Genomic DNA, 15,424 nt, shown 5'->3' with positions numbered 1-15,424 from the left:
GAGTGCAAAGGAGGAGAACAGTTATATAAAAAACACATAAGGGAGGAGGCCGTGTGTCTTATCAAGTTTTGACAAATTCTTTATTGTGGTACAAACTGAAAAAAGGACTATGACTCTACTAAATACGAGCAAGTCCTGATGCAAAACAAGGTGGAGGCAAAACGTAGTTTCATGGCCCCTCTGTACTCCCATATCCACATTTTTAATCCTAACTTTTCGGCAGAAAAGTTGTTTCAAATTTTTAACCACTATCACGCAAAAATGTCAATTTAAATAATTGAAGAGCCAAATTGGGCCAAGAGCCCAACTAGTAATAACTTTTTGGAAAAAGGGTTGGGATGTTGCAACTAATTTGAAGGGGGTCACTGACTGAGCCATAAGCAGGCTCATACCATCTCAAACACCCATCTCCGTCTACACTTAATCACCAGCCTTTTATCGAAAAGGAAGGTGTGTTGCATCTTGCTTGACCCAAAATCATAGGAATATTTTCGATTGGTATTCTTAGGAACACATAATTCCAATACCCTCTGGTCGTCTCCTCACCTTTTGTTCTGCAGACAGGTAGTCACACTGCATAGTGTTTGAAATCAATCAACGAATCATAAAAGAATAATCACAAAAGAATACTAGAGCCACAAAGATAGCCCGTGGTCCTTCCATCATCGCCCGCCCCTGACAATTTACAGCTCAAAGGCATGTATATAGCTCCTTGTTTTAACCAGAATAATACAAGGATTTTCAATAAAAAGAATGAAGAAGCGAATTGGGACTATTTCCCTCCAAAAGAGCCCCACCCCTTCTCCACCAGCTTTTTAGTAGAAAAGTAGACACGTTGCAGCTTGTCTGGGCCAGAATCATACAAGAATTTAAAATTCAATACAAGTCAAAACATTAGGCCACGCACCTTCCAACACCCCTTCCCCAAAGAAATTACAAAGAAATTACAGAGGATTTAATATTCTTGGTTTGAAAATTATGATGCCTAGACTTCAGACATACGATTACATATCGTAGTTTTGTCACAGAGCAGTATAACTTTAAGTTTAATTATTTCCTTTTTTAATTAAACCCGATTACAACTTGAACCATATCTATAAAGTCTTCAGAATAAAATACTGACAAACACCATTTTTGACTCAAAAGAGTTTTACTTCTGTCCCTAGAGCAATTTTTTTATGCCGAATTAAAAAAGACAAGTAGACAATTTTCATCACTTATAATTTTTCATGTCATTTTTCTAAGCTTGTTGTTTTATTTTATTTTTTTTTATTTGAGGTTATTTACACCCAAAAAACTAACGCCATTTTGCCTAGAGCCTAAAGTTTGAAGTTTTGGTGTTTCATGAAAAAACATTAAACAAGAAATTCTGGGATCTAGGCCAATGGAAATTATCATATTTTTGAATTTCACATAGGAGTCTATATTAAGAAATATACCTAAAAACCTTTTTTATATCCAAATACCTAACGTCAACGTAAAAAAAACCTTAAACAAATAGAAATTAATACGCATATAATACGAACCGCGAGAAGATTCATATTGCAGTCTGAAATTCAGCGTAGGAACTCCTATAAGAATCGAATAATTTAGTCGAGGAAAATAAAATTTAAGCTTTTATTTCTTAAGAGCAAAATCTACGATAAAATAGATACATGACTTCAGCTCACCTCATTAGCTCTCATTGAAGGAGGTACCATTTCGGGAGTTAGTGTAGAAGGAAGGTCAAAGCCTTGTTTTTTCTGGTTCACGAGCCATAGGGCCAAAGCGAACTGTTCTAGATTGAGTTTACCGGTTTGCTTCAAGTCACATAAATGCCTGAAAGAAAAAGAATCCTTTGAAAAAAAAAGTATTTTCAGCGGCAAAAAAAAAAACTATCTTAATGCGAAGACCATATTCAAGATGACACAAGTGTCTAATTTGGAGGACAAGATCTCTTTTTGTGGGACAAGATCTCGTCTCGTCTGGCACCCAAGGATTTTAAAAGCCGATGATAACAATCCATAATGATAACAATCCAAACATATTACATCCAAAACCCAAGTTTTCCTTAATTAGAGACTGAATTTGCATGGAAACGCATGCCAAGTATTATTTTGGTTTGGACAAGCACAACTCAGAAATGGGCTGTGTAGAGATTATGGTAACCAAACCAATCAATACAGCTGGAATGTTAACCAAAATGGTATATCACTTGCGAAAAAGATAGAAATAAAGGTAAAATTTTAGTTAATTCACTTCCTGCTATCTCAGAAAGGGTTAGGTCAGGAAAATGAAACTTTCAGGGATGAATCTACAGACTAAAGTATGTCCCGAGAAGGCATTCTGAAGCAACTACCTCCACTTCTTCTCCCTCTAGAAGGCCCTGACCTTTGATGACCTTTACTAATATGTGTGTTATAAAAGTGAAACCTTGCAAAATAGATCTTCTGCTTAATTGAAGTACAAAAAAATTGTTTTCAGCTTCATAACTTTGCTCAATTCCATTTTATAAGGTTTTAAAGATATGCAAATACATTTCCTAAATTTTGAAAAAAAAAACATTGATATGGCTCAAGATTCTACTCAAATAACAGGAATTGTATTTTCAGAACTAAAGGCAGAGAAAAAGCAACTAGTAACTGAAAATTAAGGTAAAATGTTGTTTTGTCAAAATGTCAATAGGCATAGACCTGTCATGTAGAGTAAACAGTAAATGGCAAAAGTCGTTTTCAAGCGCAAAGCAGAAGTCTTTCATCAATGATTTCTTGGAAATTTCCTTCCAAATAATAAGATTTCTGTCAAAACTTTTATTCTGTTTTTCTCGTCTTAGTTATTCGTTTTTTTTTTCTTTTATTGGACACTACTGTTGGTCCCTTTCCAAGCCAGAATGTTTTCAGTGCCTGCTGTTCTTCCTTGAAAAAGAAATTATCTTTGTCTATCAAATTTAAAACTGAAGAACAGTGCCTTTATTAAAAAGCTGATAAGACTTCTCTCCTGAGGGACTGCAATTTAATAATATCGGGCAATTTAATAATCTCAGTCGGTTTTGACAGTGTTATAATTAAAATGCCGTGATTTTAAGAAAAGAATGCCGTTTTGTATTCAAACTAAAGAATCTGTATTCATTAAGAAATACTGTTACTCGTCCCTCATGATCTTCAATTTTATCGATTTGAATGAAACTATTTCTTAAATATCATGGTTTTCTTGTTCATGTTACAAATTCAGCTATGAATGAAATTTCTATCTGTTTTTTTCTTTAGAAGATATTTTGGAAAATACGGTTTTTAATATTCAAGTTCATATGAAACATCGATTTTAATGTTTTTATTTTGTGATTAGGAATTAAACTAAAACTCTTTTTTTTACCCTCCTGATTTATGACATGTTTTGCTCAATATAATGTCGTCCTATGTCGGCTTTTCCCGTAACGCAAACATCTAAATGTTTCCAGTTTGAAAAGCTACTGTACTTTTGTCGATAGAGGTTACTTCTCGCTTGCATAAACATTTTTTCTTTCAAAAATCATATATTAAAACCGGCTGGAAGACTCAAATGTTTAGCTGATTCGAATTTTGAGGTTTATTTTACTCGAATATTTTCAAATTAGATAAAAAAACAAATTCTAGATTAAGCAACAATTTATCTCAAATCGCGAAAAGAAAACTAATGAAAATTAAGTTAAATTATTATTAACGGTATAAAGTTTACTCTGATATGCTGAAATCTAGCATATCTAGGCAATACCCAGTTGTGTACCTTGACCACGCAAGGTGGGGAGGGAGATACCTCCTCCTGAGATTGGTGTAAAGTACTATCTCTCCGCGGAAATGTTGAGCGAAACTTTAAGTTTAAAATGTACTTCCATTGTTGACCCTACTAATTTTAATTCTAAGGTACTAGGGGCACACTCATACAGTCAAGGCTACGGCTTATGTTCCTCTCTCTTAAAGGTTTAAATCTCTTCCCAGTCAGCTTGGTATAAAAATCAGTTGACTGACAGTCCTGCTACATACCACCTTACTAGAGAGGAGGGCCGTAAGTATAAAATATCTTATCTTGGAATAGATAAAATGTATGACATTTTCAAAAACAGAGAGAGAAAAAATATCTCAAGATGAAGAAAACGAACGGGGCTACGGCTAGTAGAAGGAAAAGATGAACTAAAATGATGCGAATATTTCGCTTGTAAAAAACAAGGCGTCTTCAAAGCTAAAAATAAAGATAAAATCCAAAATAATGTATCAAACCTAAATATAAATAAAATCTAAAACCAAGAAAAAAAATAAACAATTGATGCTACTGTGATTGAGCTCCAACGAAGCTAAATAGAGTTACTTCACTGAGAACACTGAAGCAGATTGTTTCCTTCATCTTGAGATTTTTTTTTCTCTCTCTTTGTTTTTGTCATGGCTGGCCAGTTCGGCTTTAGATCTTTCATGACATATTCAGTTTAATTAAAAAAAGTCATTTCCAAAAAGAAGTTTTTCAAAGAAAAGTAAAGACCATATTAAATTTAAGACGAGACAAAATACCGTGTCATTGAATAATTCAATTTAAAAGTGAAAAAATTACTATGAATGAAAAAACAAAATTCAAAATGAACAGAAATTAAAATGAATTAAAAAATAAGATGCTGCAGTATAAATAGACGAGTCTTAAATCAAACAGAAATAAAAGTTAGCAAATAAAAAGTGAAGAGAAACTACCACAAACAAGAATAGGACTATTGTCCCTCAAAATTCTTAAAGGCCAGAACGTGATTTGCGCTTTACTGAAAGCGTCTTGTATTTCAAGAAGTTCTTGTTATTTGCCATAACATCAAGAACAAAATAACACCACAAGGCTATGAATTATTGACAGATTAGAGTTTAACTGCTCAGCCCTTCCTTCTTAAACCTTATAAACAACTTAAGTGATATTTGCATTTCAGAGAAAACGAAATGTAATTTGGACAAATTGCTCTGATTTTTCAAAACATCCACATACTATTGTGTTTGGTAATTTCTTTTCGTTTCAAGTTCGACTTCATTATTCATTTTAATTCCTATTCGTTTTAAGGGTCATCTAATCATCTACTGCGGTGTATACTATCTTAATATTTGATGTGATTATTCAGTTTATTATCTGTTCGCTTTGGGTTTAACTTATTCCTGTATAGTAATTTATGTTCGTTTTTTTTTAATTATTACACGACTTTTTTTCTGCTTGTCTTTTATCCTCAGAAGTCTCAGCTTGATATCCCAAGATATTGTAGATACGCTATTTTGATAACCGGGCAATTCAGTGCTTTGATTTACCTTGCTACTTAGACATGAACAATTTTCTATCCCACTGGGGCTCGTAATACAAAACGCTTAGTTGGATCGGTGATGCCACTTTTTAACCCTAGATCATTTTGTCTCTGACCATTCTACATATTATCTTCGTAATTATCGTAATATCTGGTCGGGATTTAAAATGAGACTTCTAAAGCACAAAATCCTTCTAAAGATCAAATTTGATTAAGATCTGATCATTCGTTCGTAAGTTACAAATACCTCATTTTTTCTAATTTTTGCGAATTACCTCCCCCCCCCCAACTCCACCAAAGAGAGCGGATCCAGTCCGGTTATTTCCGTCATATATCTTGGACGTTTGCTTATTCTTCCCACCAAGTTTCATCCTGATCTCTCCGCTTTAAGCGTTTTCCAAGATTTCCGGTCCCCCCCCCCAAATGACACTGGATCCGGTGGGGATTTAAAATAAGATATTTGAGTTACGAGGTCCTTCTAAATATGAAATTTCATTAAGATCCGATCACTCCTTCGTAAGTTAAAAATACCTCATTTTTTTCTAATTTTTTAGAATTAACATCCCCCCCCAACTCCCCCCAAAAAGAGCGGATCCGTTCCGGTTATGTCAATTACGTATCTAGGACTTCTGCTTATTTTCTCCACCAAGCTTCATCCCGATCCCTCCACTCTATGCGTTTTCCAAGATTTTAGGTCCCCCAACTCCCCCCAATGTCACCAGATCCGGTCGGGACTTAAAATAAAAGCTCTGAGACGCGATATCCTTCCAAAAATCAAATTTCACTGAGATCTGATCACCCGTTCGTAAGTTAAAAATACCTCATTTTTTCTAATTTTTCTTATTTAACCGTCCCCCCCCCACTCCCCCCAGATGGTCGAATCGGGGAAACGACAATTTCTAATTTAATCTGGTCTGGTTCCTGATACACCTGCCAAATTTCATCGTCCTAGCTTACCTGGAAGTGCCTAAAGTAGCAAAACCGGGACAGACAGACCGACAGAATTTGCTATCGCCATGTGACTTGGTAGATACCAAGTGCCATAAAAACTGAATATTTCTAAACCAGCTTCCTAATACCACCTAAACCACCTAAACCAGATTCCTATAAAACAGTCAAGCCAGCAAGATATGCTCTATACCTTTTTCTCCTGTGTTGTTTTATGCTATTGATCAGCTTGGCATTCAGCCACTAATACAAACATAATCAGGAGTCTATTCCTCAAAAGGGGGGTTAAGGGATTCTGAGTCACTTAACCCCGGGGATTTGATACAAAAGCACATTTCCCAAATACCACAGAATAAGCTGTGTTTTCTAACTATTGTAATCTTATTTTGTTTATGACAAAACAGATGCTCAAAAATTACTCGTTTTCTTCATTCGAGAAATTCATACAAAGAAAAGAACGTAAAGTTTGAGCCCCCCCCCCCCGAAATGTTTGTCTGACTTGTAGATACGGCCCTGGTTATCCACCGTATTTCGTAAGATATTTCATTAAAACAGAGACTGTAACTCAAATTATCTTAGACTAAAAAAATAAACAAGAACAAAACAGTATAGTTAATTTTTTACTTTCATGATTTTCTCCTTTGATTTTGATTAATATAACTCCCAACTCACTAATCTTTACTTCAGCAACAATCATGTGACATTATGCTCCAGAAATACCTGAAGCAAGTATTTCTCACTACACAGTTATAACCAGCAGGTTTCTGATTTACACAAGACGTCACTTGTAATGTTTTGTTTTTTGGGAAGGGGGAAACCTGTCATACTCATATCCAAGTTAAAAACATCAAATTAAAGGAAAATTGGGTATAAGCAAACTTTTTAGTTATAAGACAATTTTTTTTTTTTTTTTTTTTTTTTTTTTTTTTTTTTTTTTTTTTTTTTTTTTTTTTTTTTTTTTTTTTTTTTACTAAAAGATGTAAATAGGAATTTTACAGCTCTATTCGTGCTTGTTACAAAAAAAATGTGCATGTTGTTTAGTCTCACGTTTTATTAATCCCCTTCGTCTTCAAGAGACTTTAGACTCTTGAAACTATCTTTTTTAATTCAAGTTTTTAGTCCTTAAAGCCTTACCATAAATGAGCTAGTACTTGCTGAGAGAGTCCTGATTGTAGAAAAACATCTTTAATTTCGAAGCCAGAAACAAAACCGTCTGCATCCAAGTCAGCCTGGATAAAAAGTGCCTCAGCTTTAGCCTTCTCAGCTGGCTGTACAACCCAAGGCACAGTCGTTGGCACTAACGATGCTACAGTTCCAATCTAAAATAAATAAAATGATATCATGACATACAGGGTTAAAGGCGTGCGAGATAAATTCTAAGATGATAGTAGTAACCCCCGCCCCCTCAAAAAGCATACAGATGTAGAAGTGCAGAAAGATGTTTTATTACTCACATCAAATTTGGATATCTATATCCCATATGTCAAAATCAGTAGACGTTAAAAGATGGCATTGAGAAGATAAAAAAAAGAAGAAAAAACTCTGCGTCTTTTGTTAAGTAATAGTAGAAGCAAAGACACTCAAATGTTTGCTTGTACAAATACTACAACACTATCAATTTACTTCCCCTTATATCGAAAGGTTTGCGTTAATACAAAAAAAAATGGCGCCACTAATATTTAGCTGATATATTTGCAGCAGAAAAAACATCATTATTTTTCCTTTTATGGCACAATGCAATTCCGTTCAATTTATTGTTTTGGTAAGAGAAAATGCTACACCTTCTCCTTAATATCGAAAGAATAAAAAGATGGTAATGAGGGTTGTGACACAACATCAAGAATATGAGTAACTTATAAGAGTGGAAAGTGGCGGTTGATGAAGAAACTACAAACGCCATTTAGCTTTTGGCGACACTTGGCATTTTTTTGGTGTAATAATAAGAATAATTAATTTAATTAGTGTAATTGGTAAAATAAGGGTAGTAATAAGTATCTGATCTCAGTTACTGAAAGAAAAATGATTACAGAGCTTGAAAGAAATGCCAGGTGTCGCCACCTGCTAGATGACATTGATAGTTGTTTGTTTTTTTTTTCTATCGACACTAGTGCCACTTCCCACTCTTACAAGTTACCCATACTCTTTGATATAACATTTTGAAAAATAAGGAAAAAGGAACAACACAAAATCAAAACTTTTTACAGTTCTTCTTAAAGACGGGCTCCATTACATCTTAGGAGTCGCCACAATACGAAAATTGCGTTTCAGTAAGTAATTAAATCATACATTAGACACAAAACACGGATTATTTTCTAATCCAATGTGCATACTCGTCTTTTATGTTCCTTATTATGCCGTTTCCTTGGTCAATTGCACACAATACTAATTACCCAGGGTAATCTTGCATATTAATCTTTAATATTATTCCTAGGTTAAAAAACACACATCGAGTTAATAAACTTGAGGACGTTATTAGATGTAATAAAATGCAAATTTTTCAAGAGAAAAAAAACGTCTTGCCTTATTTAAATCTCCAGATAAAGATGGAACTCTAGTGACTTGTGATGAAAAGGATGCTAGAGACCCACTACTTGTTACAGCTGATGGCTTCACTAATTCACCGGGAAGAGTTGCAGGAAGAGTATATCCGTCTAACAGCTTTTTTACGAGATGCATTGCCTGAAAAACGAACAATCAGTTTAGAATTCTATAGTCTCAAAGAGAGTGAGGAAGAGAGAGAGCAAAATATTGCATTCTTTTACCGGGTCTAGGCGTTTTCCCCGGGAAAATTTCTACCCAGATGATTATCTCTCCATTTTCCCCAGACTCAATCCGATCAACATTTGATGTGGCCATCTTCTTCAAAAATAGTCCAAAGGTCAAATCCTCTTGCCTTTGGGTTTGACAACCCCCATTCCATCAGCTGGGAAAAGGGCTATAAGCTATGCAAGTTGCTCATTGTTAAGATACAAGGTTTTTATGAAAAGGACGGTAGTATAAACTTCGGGGAGGGGGAGCGGAATGCATTAGGGTGTACTTTAATGCCAAAATATCCCAACTATTATTGAGTCTTCACTTAAATACACAACTAGTTCTAAGGAAGGGGCAGGGGGGGGAGTTTGAAACTAATATTTAGTCCTTCTTTATTTCTGGTCTACGCTTTTATTATGAAAGTAAAGATTAGCATTAAACCCCAACATTAGCAGAATTTGCTCCGTATGGGAGCGGGGCTGTCACTTCAACATCCCAACTTCCCCATCGTGGTCGTAGAAACCTTCGGAGGATGCTCGTTCAATTGAAAGTAGAGAGTTCTAGTCCTTTGTTGTAAGTTGAAACAGATTGGAGGCCAAACAGCCCCTATCCTAAAACTGCTTTTGATATCTGGTCCTTTTGTCATTGGGAATCTGATCTGGGATGAAAACGCCGGCTCGCTGCGTTACCAACTAAGATAATGGCGTTGGTCGAAATCAGTAAAACTGCCGCTAAATTGATAAATTTTTAGCTTTGTTCTACTGTTTTAGAACGACTCCAACGTTTTTTTGTTGGTTGTTAGATATGGAAAGGATTTTCTCATCTTTTATATGTGTCATCATTATCTCGACATTAACTATTCAGTTTAAAACTCGCTCATTACCGAAAATCAGGTAATATAATGTTTTAGAGAAGAAGCAAAATTTCTCTGAGGAAAATTTCAAAGACAGCAGATTAAAGAACGAAAATTAATCTAAAAACTGAATATGTTGGTCATATATTTGATGACTGTCATCAATGAAAGAAAATCACAAAAATTAGAAGATTGATAATTTTTATCCCTCCAATTACCCCCAATATCAACGGATCCGGTCGGGATTTGAAATAAGAGCTCTGAGACATGAGGTCTGTCTAAATATCCAATTTCATTAAGATACGATCATCCGTTCGTAAGTTAAAAATACCTCATTTTTTCTAATTTTTCCAAATTAACCGAATTACCCCCCTCCAGTTCCCCTAAAGAGAGCGGAACTGGTCTGGCTATGTCAATCACGTATCTAGGACTTGTGCTTATTCTTCCCACCAAGTTTCATCCCGATCTCCACTCTAAGCGTTTTCAAAAATTTCCCGTTTTCCCCCTCCAACTCCCCCCAATGTCACCGGATCCGGTTGGGACTTAAAATGAGAGCTCTGAGAAACAAGGTCCTTCTAAATATCAAATTTCATCAAGATCCGATCACCCGTTCGTAAGCTAAAAATACCTCATTTTTATGAATTAACCGTCCCTCCACCTCCCCCCCAGATGGTCGAATCGGGGAAGCGACTATTTCTAATTTCATCTGGCCTAGTCCCTGATACGCCTACCAAATTTCATCAGCCAAGCTTATCTGGAAAAGCCGCAACTAGCGAAACCGGGACCGACAGACAGACAGACAGACCAGCGGACAGATATTGCGATCGCTATGTCACTTGATAAATAGCAAGTGCCATAAAAAATATCGAGCCGTTTAAAAAAATTATAAATATATACATACACACATACATACATATAAAGTTGTTCGCTTAAAAAGAGTTTATATATATATATATATATATATATATATATATTAACTAATATCAGCCGACCGTTGCTCCTTCCAAAATACAGACTGGTTCATTGAAAAAAAAGAACAAGAGTTGACAAAAGAAAGTCCATAGTTTTCATACAACTTTTCGTTTTACTCGTTTTTTCGGGGATTTCAGCAGCAATTACTTTCACATGGTTTGTCAGAGCAAACGGAATTGGAGAAAAAAAAAGTAATTCATTGACATCATTGTTGTCGCCAAATACATAAGATCCAGACAAAAAACAAGAGCCAAGAGCTCATATGGCACTTGTGACGAGGTTGGGACCTAAAATCAGACTCGGTACTAGAGTTATCGATCCTGAATTCTCGATTCTCGTACAAAATTATCGTTTTTGCTCCCGTCGCTTCTCCATTCTTGCCTTTTACAACAAGAACTACACAAGAAAAAAAAAGAATCCGCTTTATCTGAATAGTCCAAAAACGAAAAAACCGGATACATAAGCCAATAGTAACTTTCACTTTCTGACATCGAAAGACCACCTTTGAAAATCTAGAAGCAGTAACCGACAAGGGCAACGACACAGAAAATTTGTAGTATTGCCTTTTACGATTTATCTGTATTAACGAAATAGATAAAACATTTCTTAATGAAAAGTATTCGAGCAGTAAGTATTTCAAGGATTCCCCTCTCTCCCAAATTCCTACACGACTTGACACGGAAAAATACATTAGTAAGGGTTTATTGACGATTAACTGTCATCGGGGTAAACCTGTCTTAATCTATATTATTTTCGTTAGATAGTTCCTATATGCCTCATAAATATAGCGAGCCAAATTTTATCCTAATTCCTTTTTCACATTCGGCATCATGAAAAATAAAATTCGTAGGCTATGGCATTAACGAAGATCAAGTATAACCAGTTTTAAGATAACATTGTTCTATTTTATATTATTTTTCTCAATAAAAAAAAGTGTACACACAAACGAAACGAAATACATATATAAAACAGATCTCAACTTCATTGCACTTGGAGACAAAGACATTAAAAACACAAACTTACCTTTTCTGAAAGTAAACCTCTCTGAACAAAATGCTTAAGAATCCTAAGATGTGTCAAGAAATCCTCACTGTCTCTGTCGTATATACAAATAAAACACTTCACTTTTTACTTGTAACAACCTTAATGATCAAAATTGCTCACTTCCCTTTCTCAGCAACGAAAGACCCGAGACAAAAGATTGTAAAATGTAGAACTTACCATTTAACGATGGTTAAAGGCGGTCTAACCCTCTACGAAATTAAAAGAAACGCACATATACAGCATTTTGCAATATAATAATTGCGTCTTCGCGGAGATCGTGATATCGGATACCACAGTCTAAAGTCGTTTTTTGCTTCCGTTATACTTATTCATGTGCTTATTCTTCCCATTAAGTTTCATCCCGATCTCTCCACTCTAAGCATTTTCCAATATTTCCAGTTTCTAAGATTTCTTTTTCCCCCCTCCACCCTCCAATGTACCCGGATCCAATTCAAATTGAAAATGGAGCACGAGACATGAGATCTTTCTATACATCAAGTTTCATTAAGATCCAATCACCCATTCGTGAGATAATCATACCTCAATTTTCACGATTTCCCCTTCCTCCAGCCCCCCCCCCAGATGTTCGAATCGGATAAACGACTGTTATCAAGTCAATTTGTCCTGGCTTGCCAATTTGGTCCCTGACACGTCCACCAATCATCGTCCTAGCACGTCCAGAAGCATCGAACTTGCCAAAGCGCTGGAAATCTACCCCCCCCCCCAACTCCCCCAAAAGAGAGCGGATCCGATCCGGTTATGTAAATCACGTATCTAGGACTTTTGCTTATTCTTCCCACCAGGATTTTCCAAGATTTGCGGTTTCCCCTCCAACTCCCCCCAGTGTCACCGGATACTGTAAGGATCTAAAATAAGAGCTCTGAGACACGAGGTCCATCTAAATATCAAATTTCGTTAAGATCCGATTACTCGTTCGTAAGTTAAAGATACCCAATTTTTTCTAATTTTTTCCGAATTAACCGTCCCTCAACCCCCCCCCCCCCCAGATGGTCGAATCGGGGAAGCGACTATTTCTAATTTAATCTGGTCTGGTCCCTGATACACCTGCCAACTTTCAGCGTCCTTGCTCATATGGAAGTGCCCAAACTAGCAAAACCAGAAAAAGACAGAAATTGCGATCGCTATAATGCACTTGGCCGAGGGGGAAGTGCCATAAAATACCACTAAAGATTATAGCTGAAACAACGACAAATATCGCTTACCACCATGAATTCATGCCTTGTAAGAGCACCATCTGAATCCATGTCTGCCATATCCCAGACGCGGCCTAAAATGTCTACTGGCAGCTTAGAGTTCATCATAACTTCCCTAACCTGAAAAACAAAATTTTGTATCATAACTGATAATTTAACTTCTTCCGAGAACAACAAACTGCGCTGAGTCTAGTCAAAAAGAACAGACTGTTATATATAATAAACAAAATTAGCAAGCAATGGATAAACACATTATAAACAATATTGCATTAAACATAAGAAGTAATTATTGTCAATATATTTAGAAGAATATCTATTTCGAGGATTCAGTGTTAAAGTAGAACAGCTCAAAAAAGTTTCGGCCTTTCGGCTCTTATAATTTAATTAATAATTTGTTGATATCAGCGTATCTAGCCTACTGGCTAACTGATGAATTTATCAATGCTTCATAGTTTGGAGTAGATGTGTAAGACCAGTAATTAGTGGTAAAACCGATTTTCCTTACAATTATAATAACTTCTCAATAAAAGCCTTGCTCAATACAAACAAAAATATAGTCAACTGGATTTGGTTGACAGTTACTATGAAAGAAAATCGGATATTTCTAGACTACGTCCACCATTTCTAAAATCTTACGAAAATACGCATTCGGCTATGTTACCGTGTCTATACTTCGGAAAATGTGAGTAAATAGATAATCACACTCGTGAAATTTTTACAAGACTTCCCTTTTTCTTTCTTTCTCAAACTTTCGTAACGATTCATCAAAATTTTTAAAAATAAATTTTTCGTGATATAGTTTGAGTACCATGGATAGCATAGTTAAATCGAAAACAGCAAGCAAAGCTTGACATTTTACTTGAAATAAAAAAAATGATTTTTATGGCTTCTCCACTCCTAAAGAAATCTTTACTAACTAATCATGGCCTGGAATTCAGACACCACTTTTTCAGTTTTACATATTTCAAGGTGGTATAGGTTCCGTTGTATTGCCAAAATCTTTGCTAATAAAACAATAAAAATATATCTACCTAGCGAAGTAATTTGAATAGTCAAATTTACTCAATAGAAACGTTTTATTATTCATTTTGAAGCGCAAGATTTATGTTGCAATAGATAATAAAACTACGACATATAGTATTTTTCACTCAATCATCAAAGACATGTCATTTACTATCTCGCAATGTAGTATCTTTTCCAAAGGATTTAGATAGTTTAAAGCATTCGGTTGATTACTACATCTAAAAATAAGCGGTAAAAAGTATGCGGTCAAGGTCCATAATAAAGGAATGGTGAAGATGATTAGATTACATTAAAACGGATGTAGTGCCAGGCAAGGGTGCAGCTTGAGTTTGGGAGGGAAACAAAGAGTGTATTGACTAAATCATCCAGTGTGCCGACATATACAGACAAATAAGTGGAATTAAACTAAAAACATAAGCTAAATTCCAAGGTGTCGGTGCCGCGCTCTTAGCTCCATCCCTGGTGGTAGATTCAGGAGGAGGGGTATCTCCCCAGACCCGAGTACAATTTACTTTTGTGCACCAGACTACAAAACGGTTTCCACATGAAACAAAACCTTGTTTAACTGTTTACAATGGAACCAGTAGGATGCCAAACTGATTATTCAACGTATTTTCAAGACCTCAGCCTTGAAACACTTGCTGACTTCCCTGTTCACAAAAATATCCTTCAGAATAGAGATTAATTTGAGGAACTGACACAACACAGGCATATTTTGAAATTCTAACACTGAAGGTTCTTGTATATAAACTACGTTGAACCGTTCACAGTAAAATGTACTAAAGCATGTTCATATTACTTCAATAGAGCACTAAACACCAACACTAAAAGTTATTCTGGATATTTTATCCACCAGATGATTGACATAATACTATCAAAACTAGCACTTTTGAATTGTTTTATAGACTTAATCATTTTAGCTTCTCAACGTCTCAATTTTGGTTATCCAAATGCCCAAATATTCTAACAAAATTTGTTGTGACATGCATTTCCCTCCTATTTATTTCAATATTCTTATGCACGTAAGTGCAAAAATTTTTCAGGCATCCATATACATTATACAGAAATATATTTGAAGAAACAAAACATTGTAAAAAAAAAAAGATATTCCACGATTCCGAACATAGCCCATTCGGAGACAACTTGGGAAGAGCGGCTCACAGAAGGACTAGTCCAGGGAGAAGGTGTTTAGAAACACAGGGGAGGAGGAAATTCAAACTTTCATGTGCGTCAGTTCATTTTGAAATTTTCTGGTAATGTGACAAAATATGCAAATACAATTTAATCATTTAAGCATTGTTAATTAAACATCATCTTTTCCATAAACCTATAAAATAGATATCG

At 35.4% G+C, this 15,424-nt stretch overlaps 1 protein-coding gene across 3 annotated transcripts in view; it reads right to left on the bottom strand.

Moving 5' to 3' along the window:
- The window catches only part of LOC136032940 (epidermal growth factor receptor substrate 15-like 1), a 78,666-nt gene that overhangs the window by 40,811 nt on the left and 22,431 nt on the right, over positions 1 to 15,424 (bottom strand). For all 3 annotated transcript variants that reach the window (XR_010618814.1, XM_065713409.1, XM_065713408.1), the window contains exons 5-8: positions 13,067 to 13,177; positions 8,744 to 8,902; positions 7,358 to 7,542; positions 1,671 to 1,818 (exon numbers count right to left, since the gene is read on the bottom strand). Coding sequence is in view for 2 of the 3 variants with exons in the window: in XM_065713409.1 (XP_065569481.1) it covers positions 1,671 to 1,818; positions 7,358 to 7,542; positions 8,744 to 8,902; positions 13,067 to 13,177 (603 nt within the window). In the remaining variant the exon portion in view is untranslated. The remainder of the gene's footprint in view (positions 1 to 1,670; positions 1,819 to 7,357; positions 7,543 to 8,743; positions 8,903 to 13,066; positions 13,178 to 15,424) is intronic.

This window comes from Artemia franciscana, chromosome 11, assembly GCF_032884065.1.
Source record: "Artemia franciscana chromosome 11, ASM3288406v1, whole genome shotgun sequence".
NCBI lineage: Eukaryota > Metazoa > Arthropoda > Branchiopoda > Anostraca > Artemiidae > Artemia > Artemia franciscana.
This window is presented reverse-complemented; position numbering and strand designations above follow the sequence as displayed.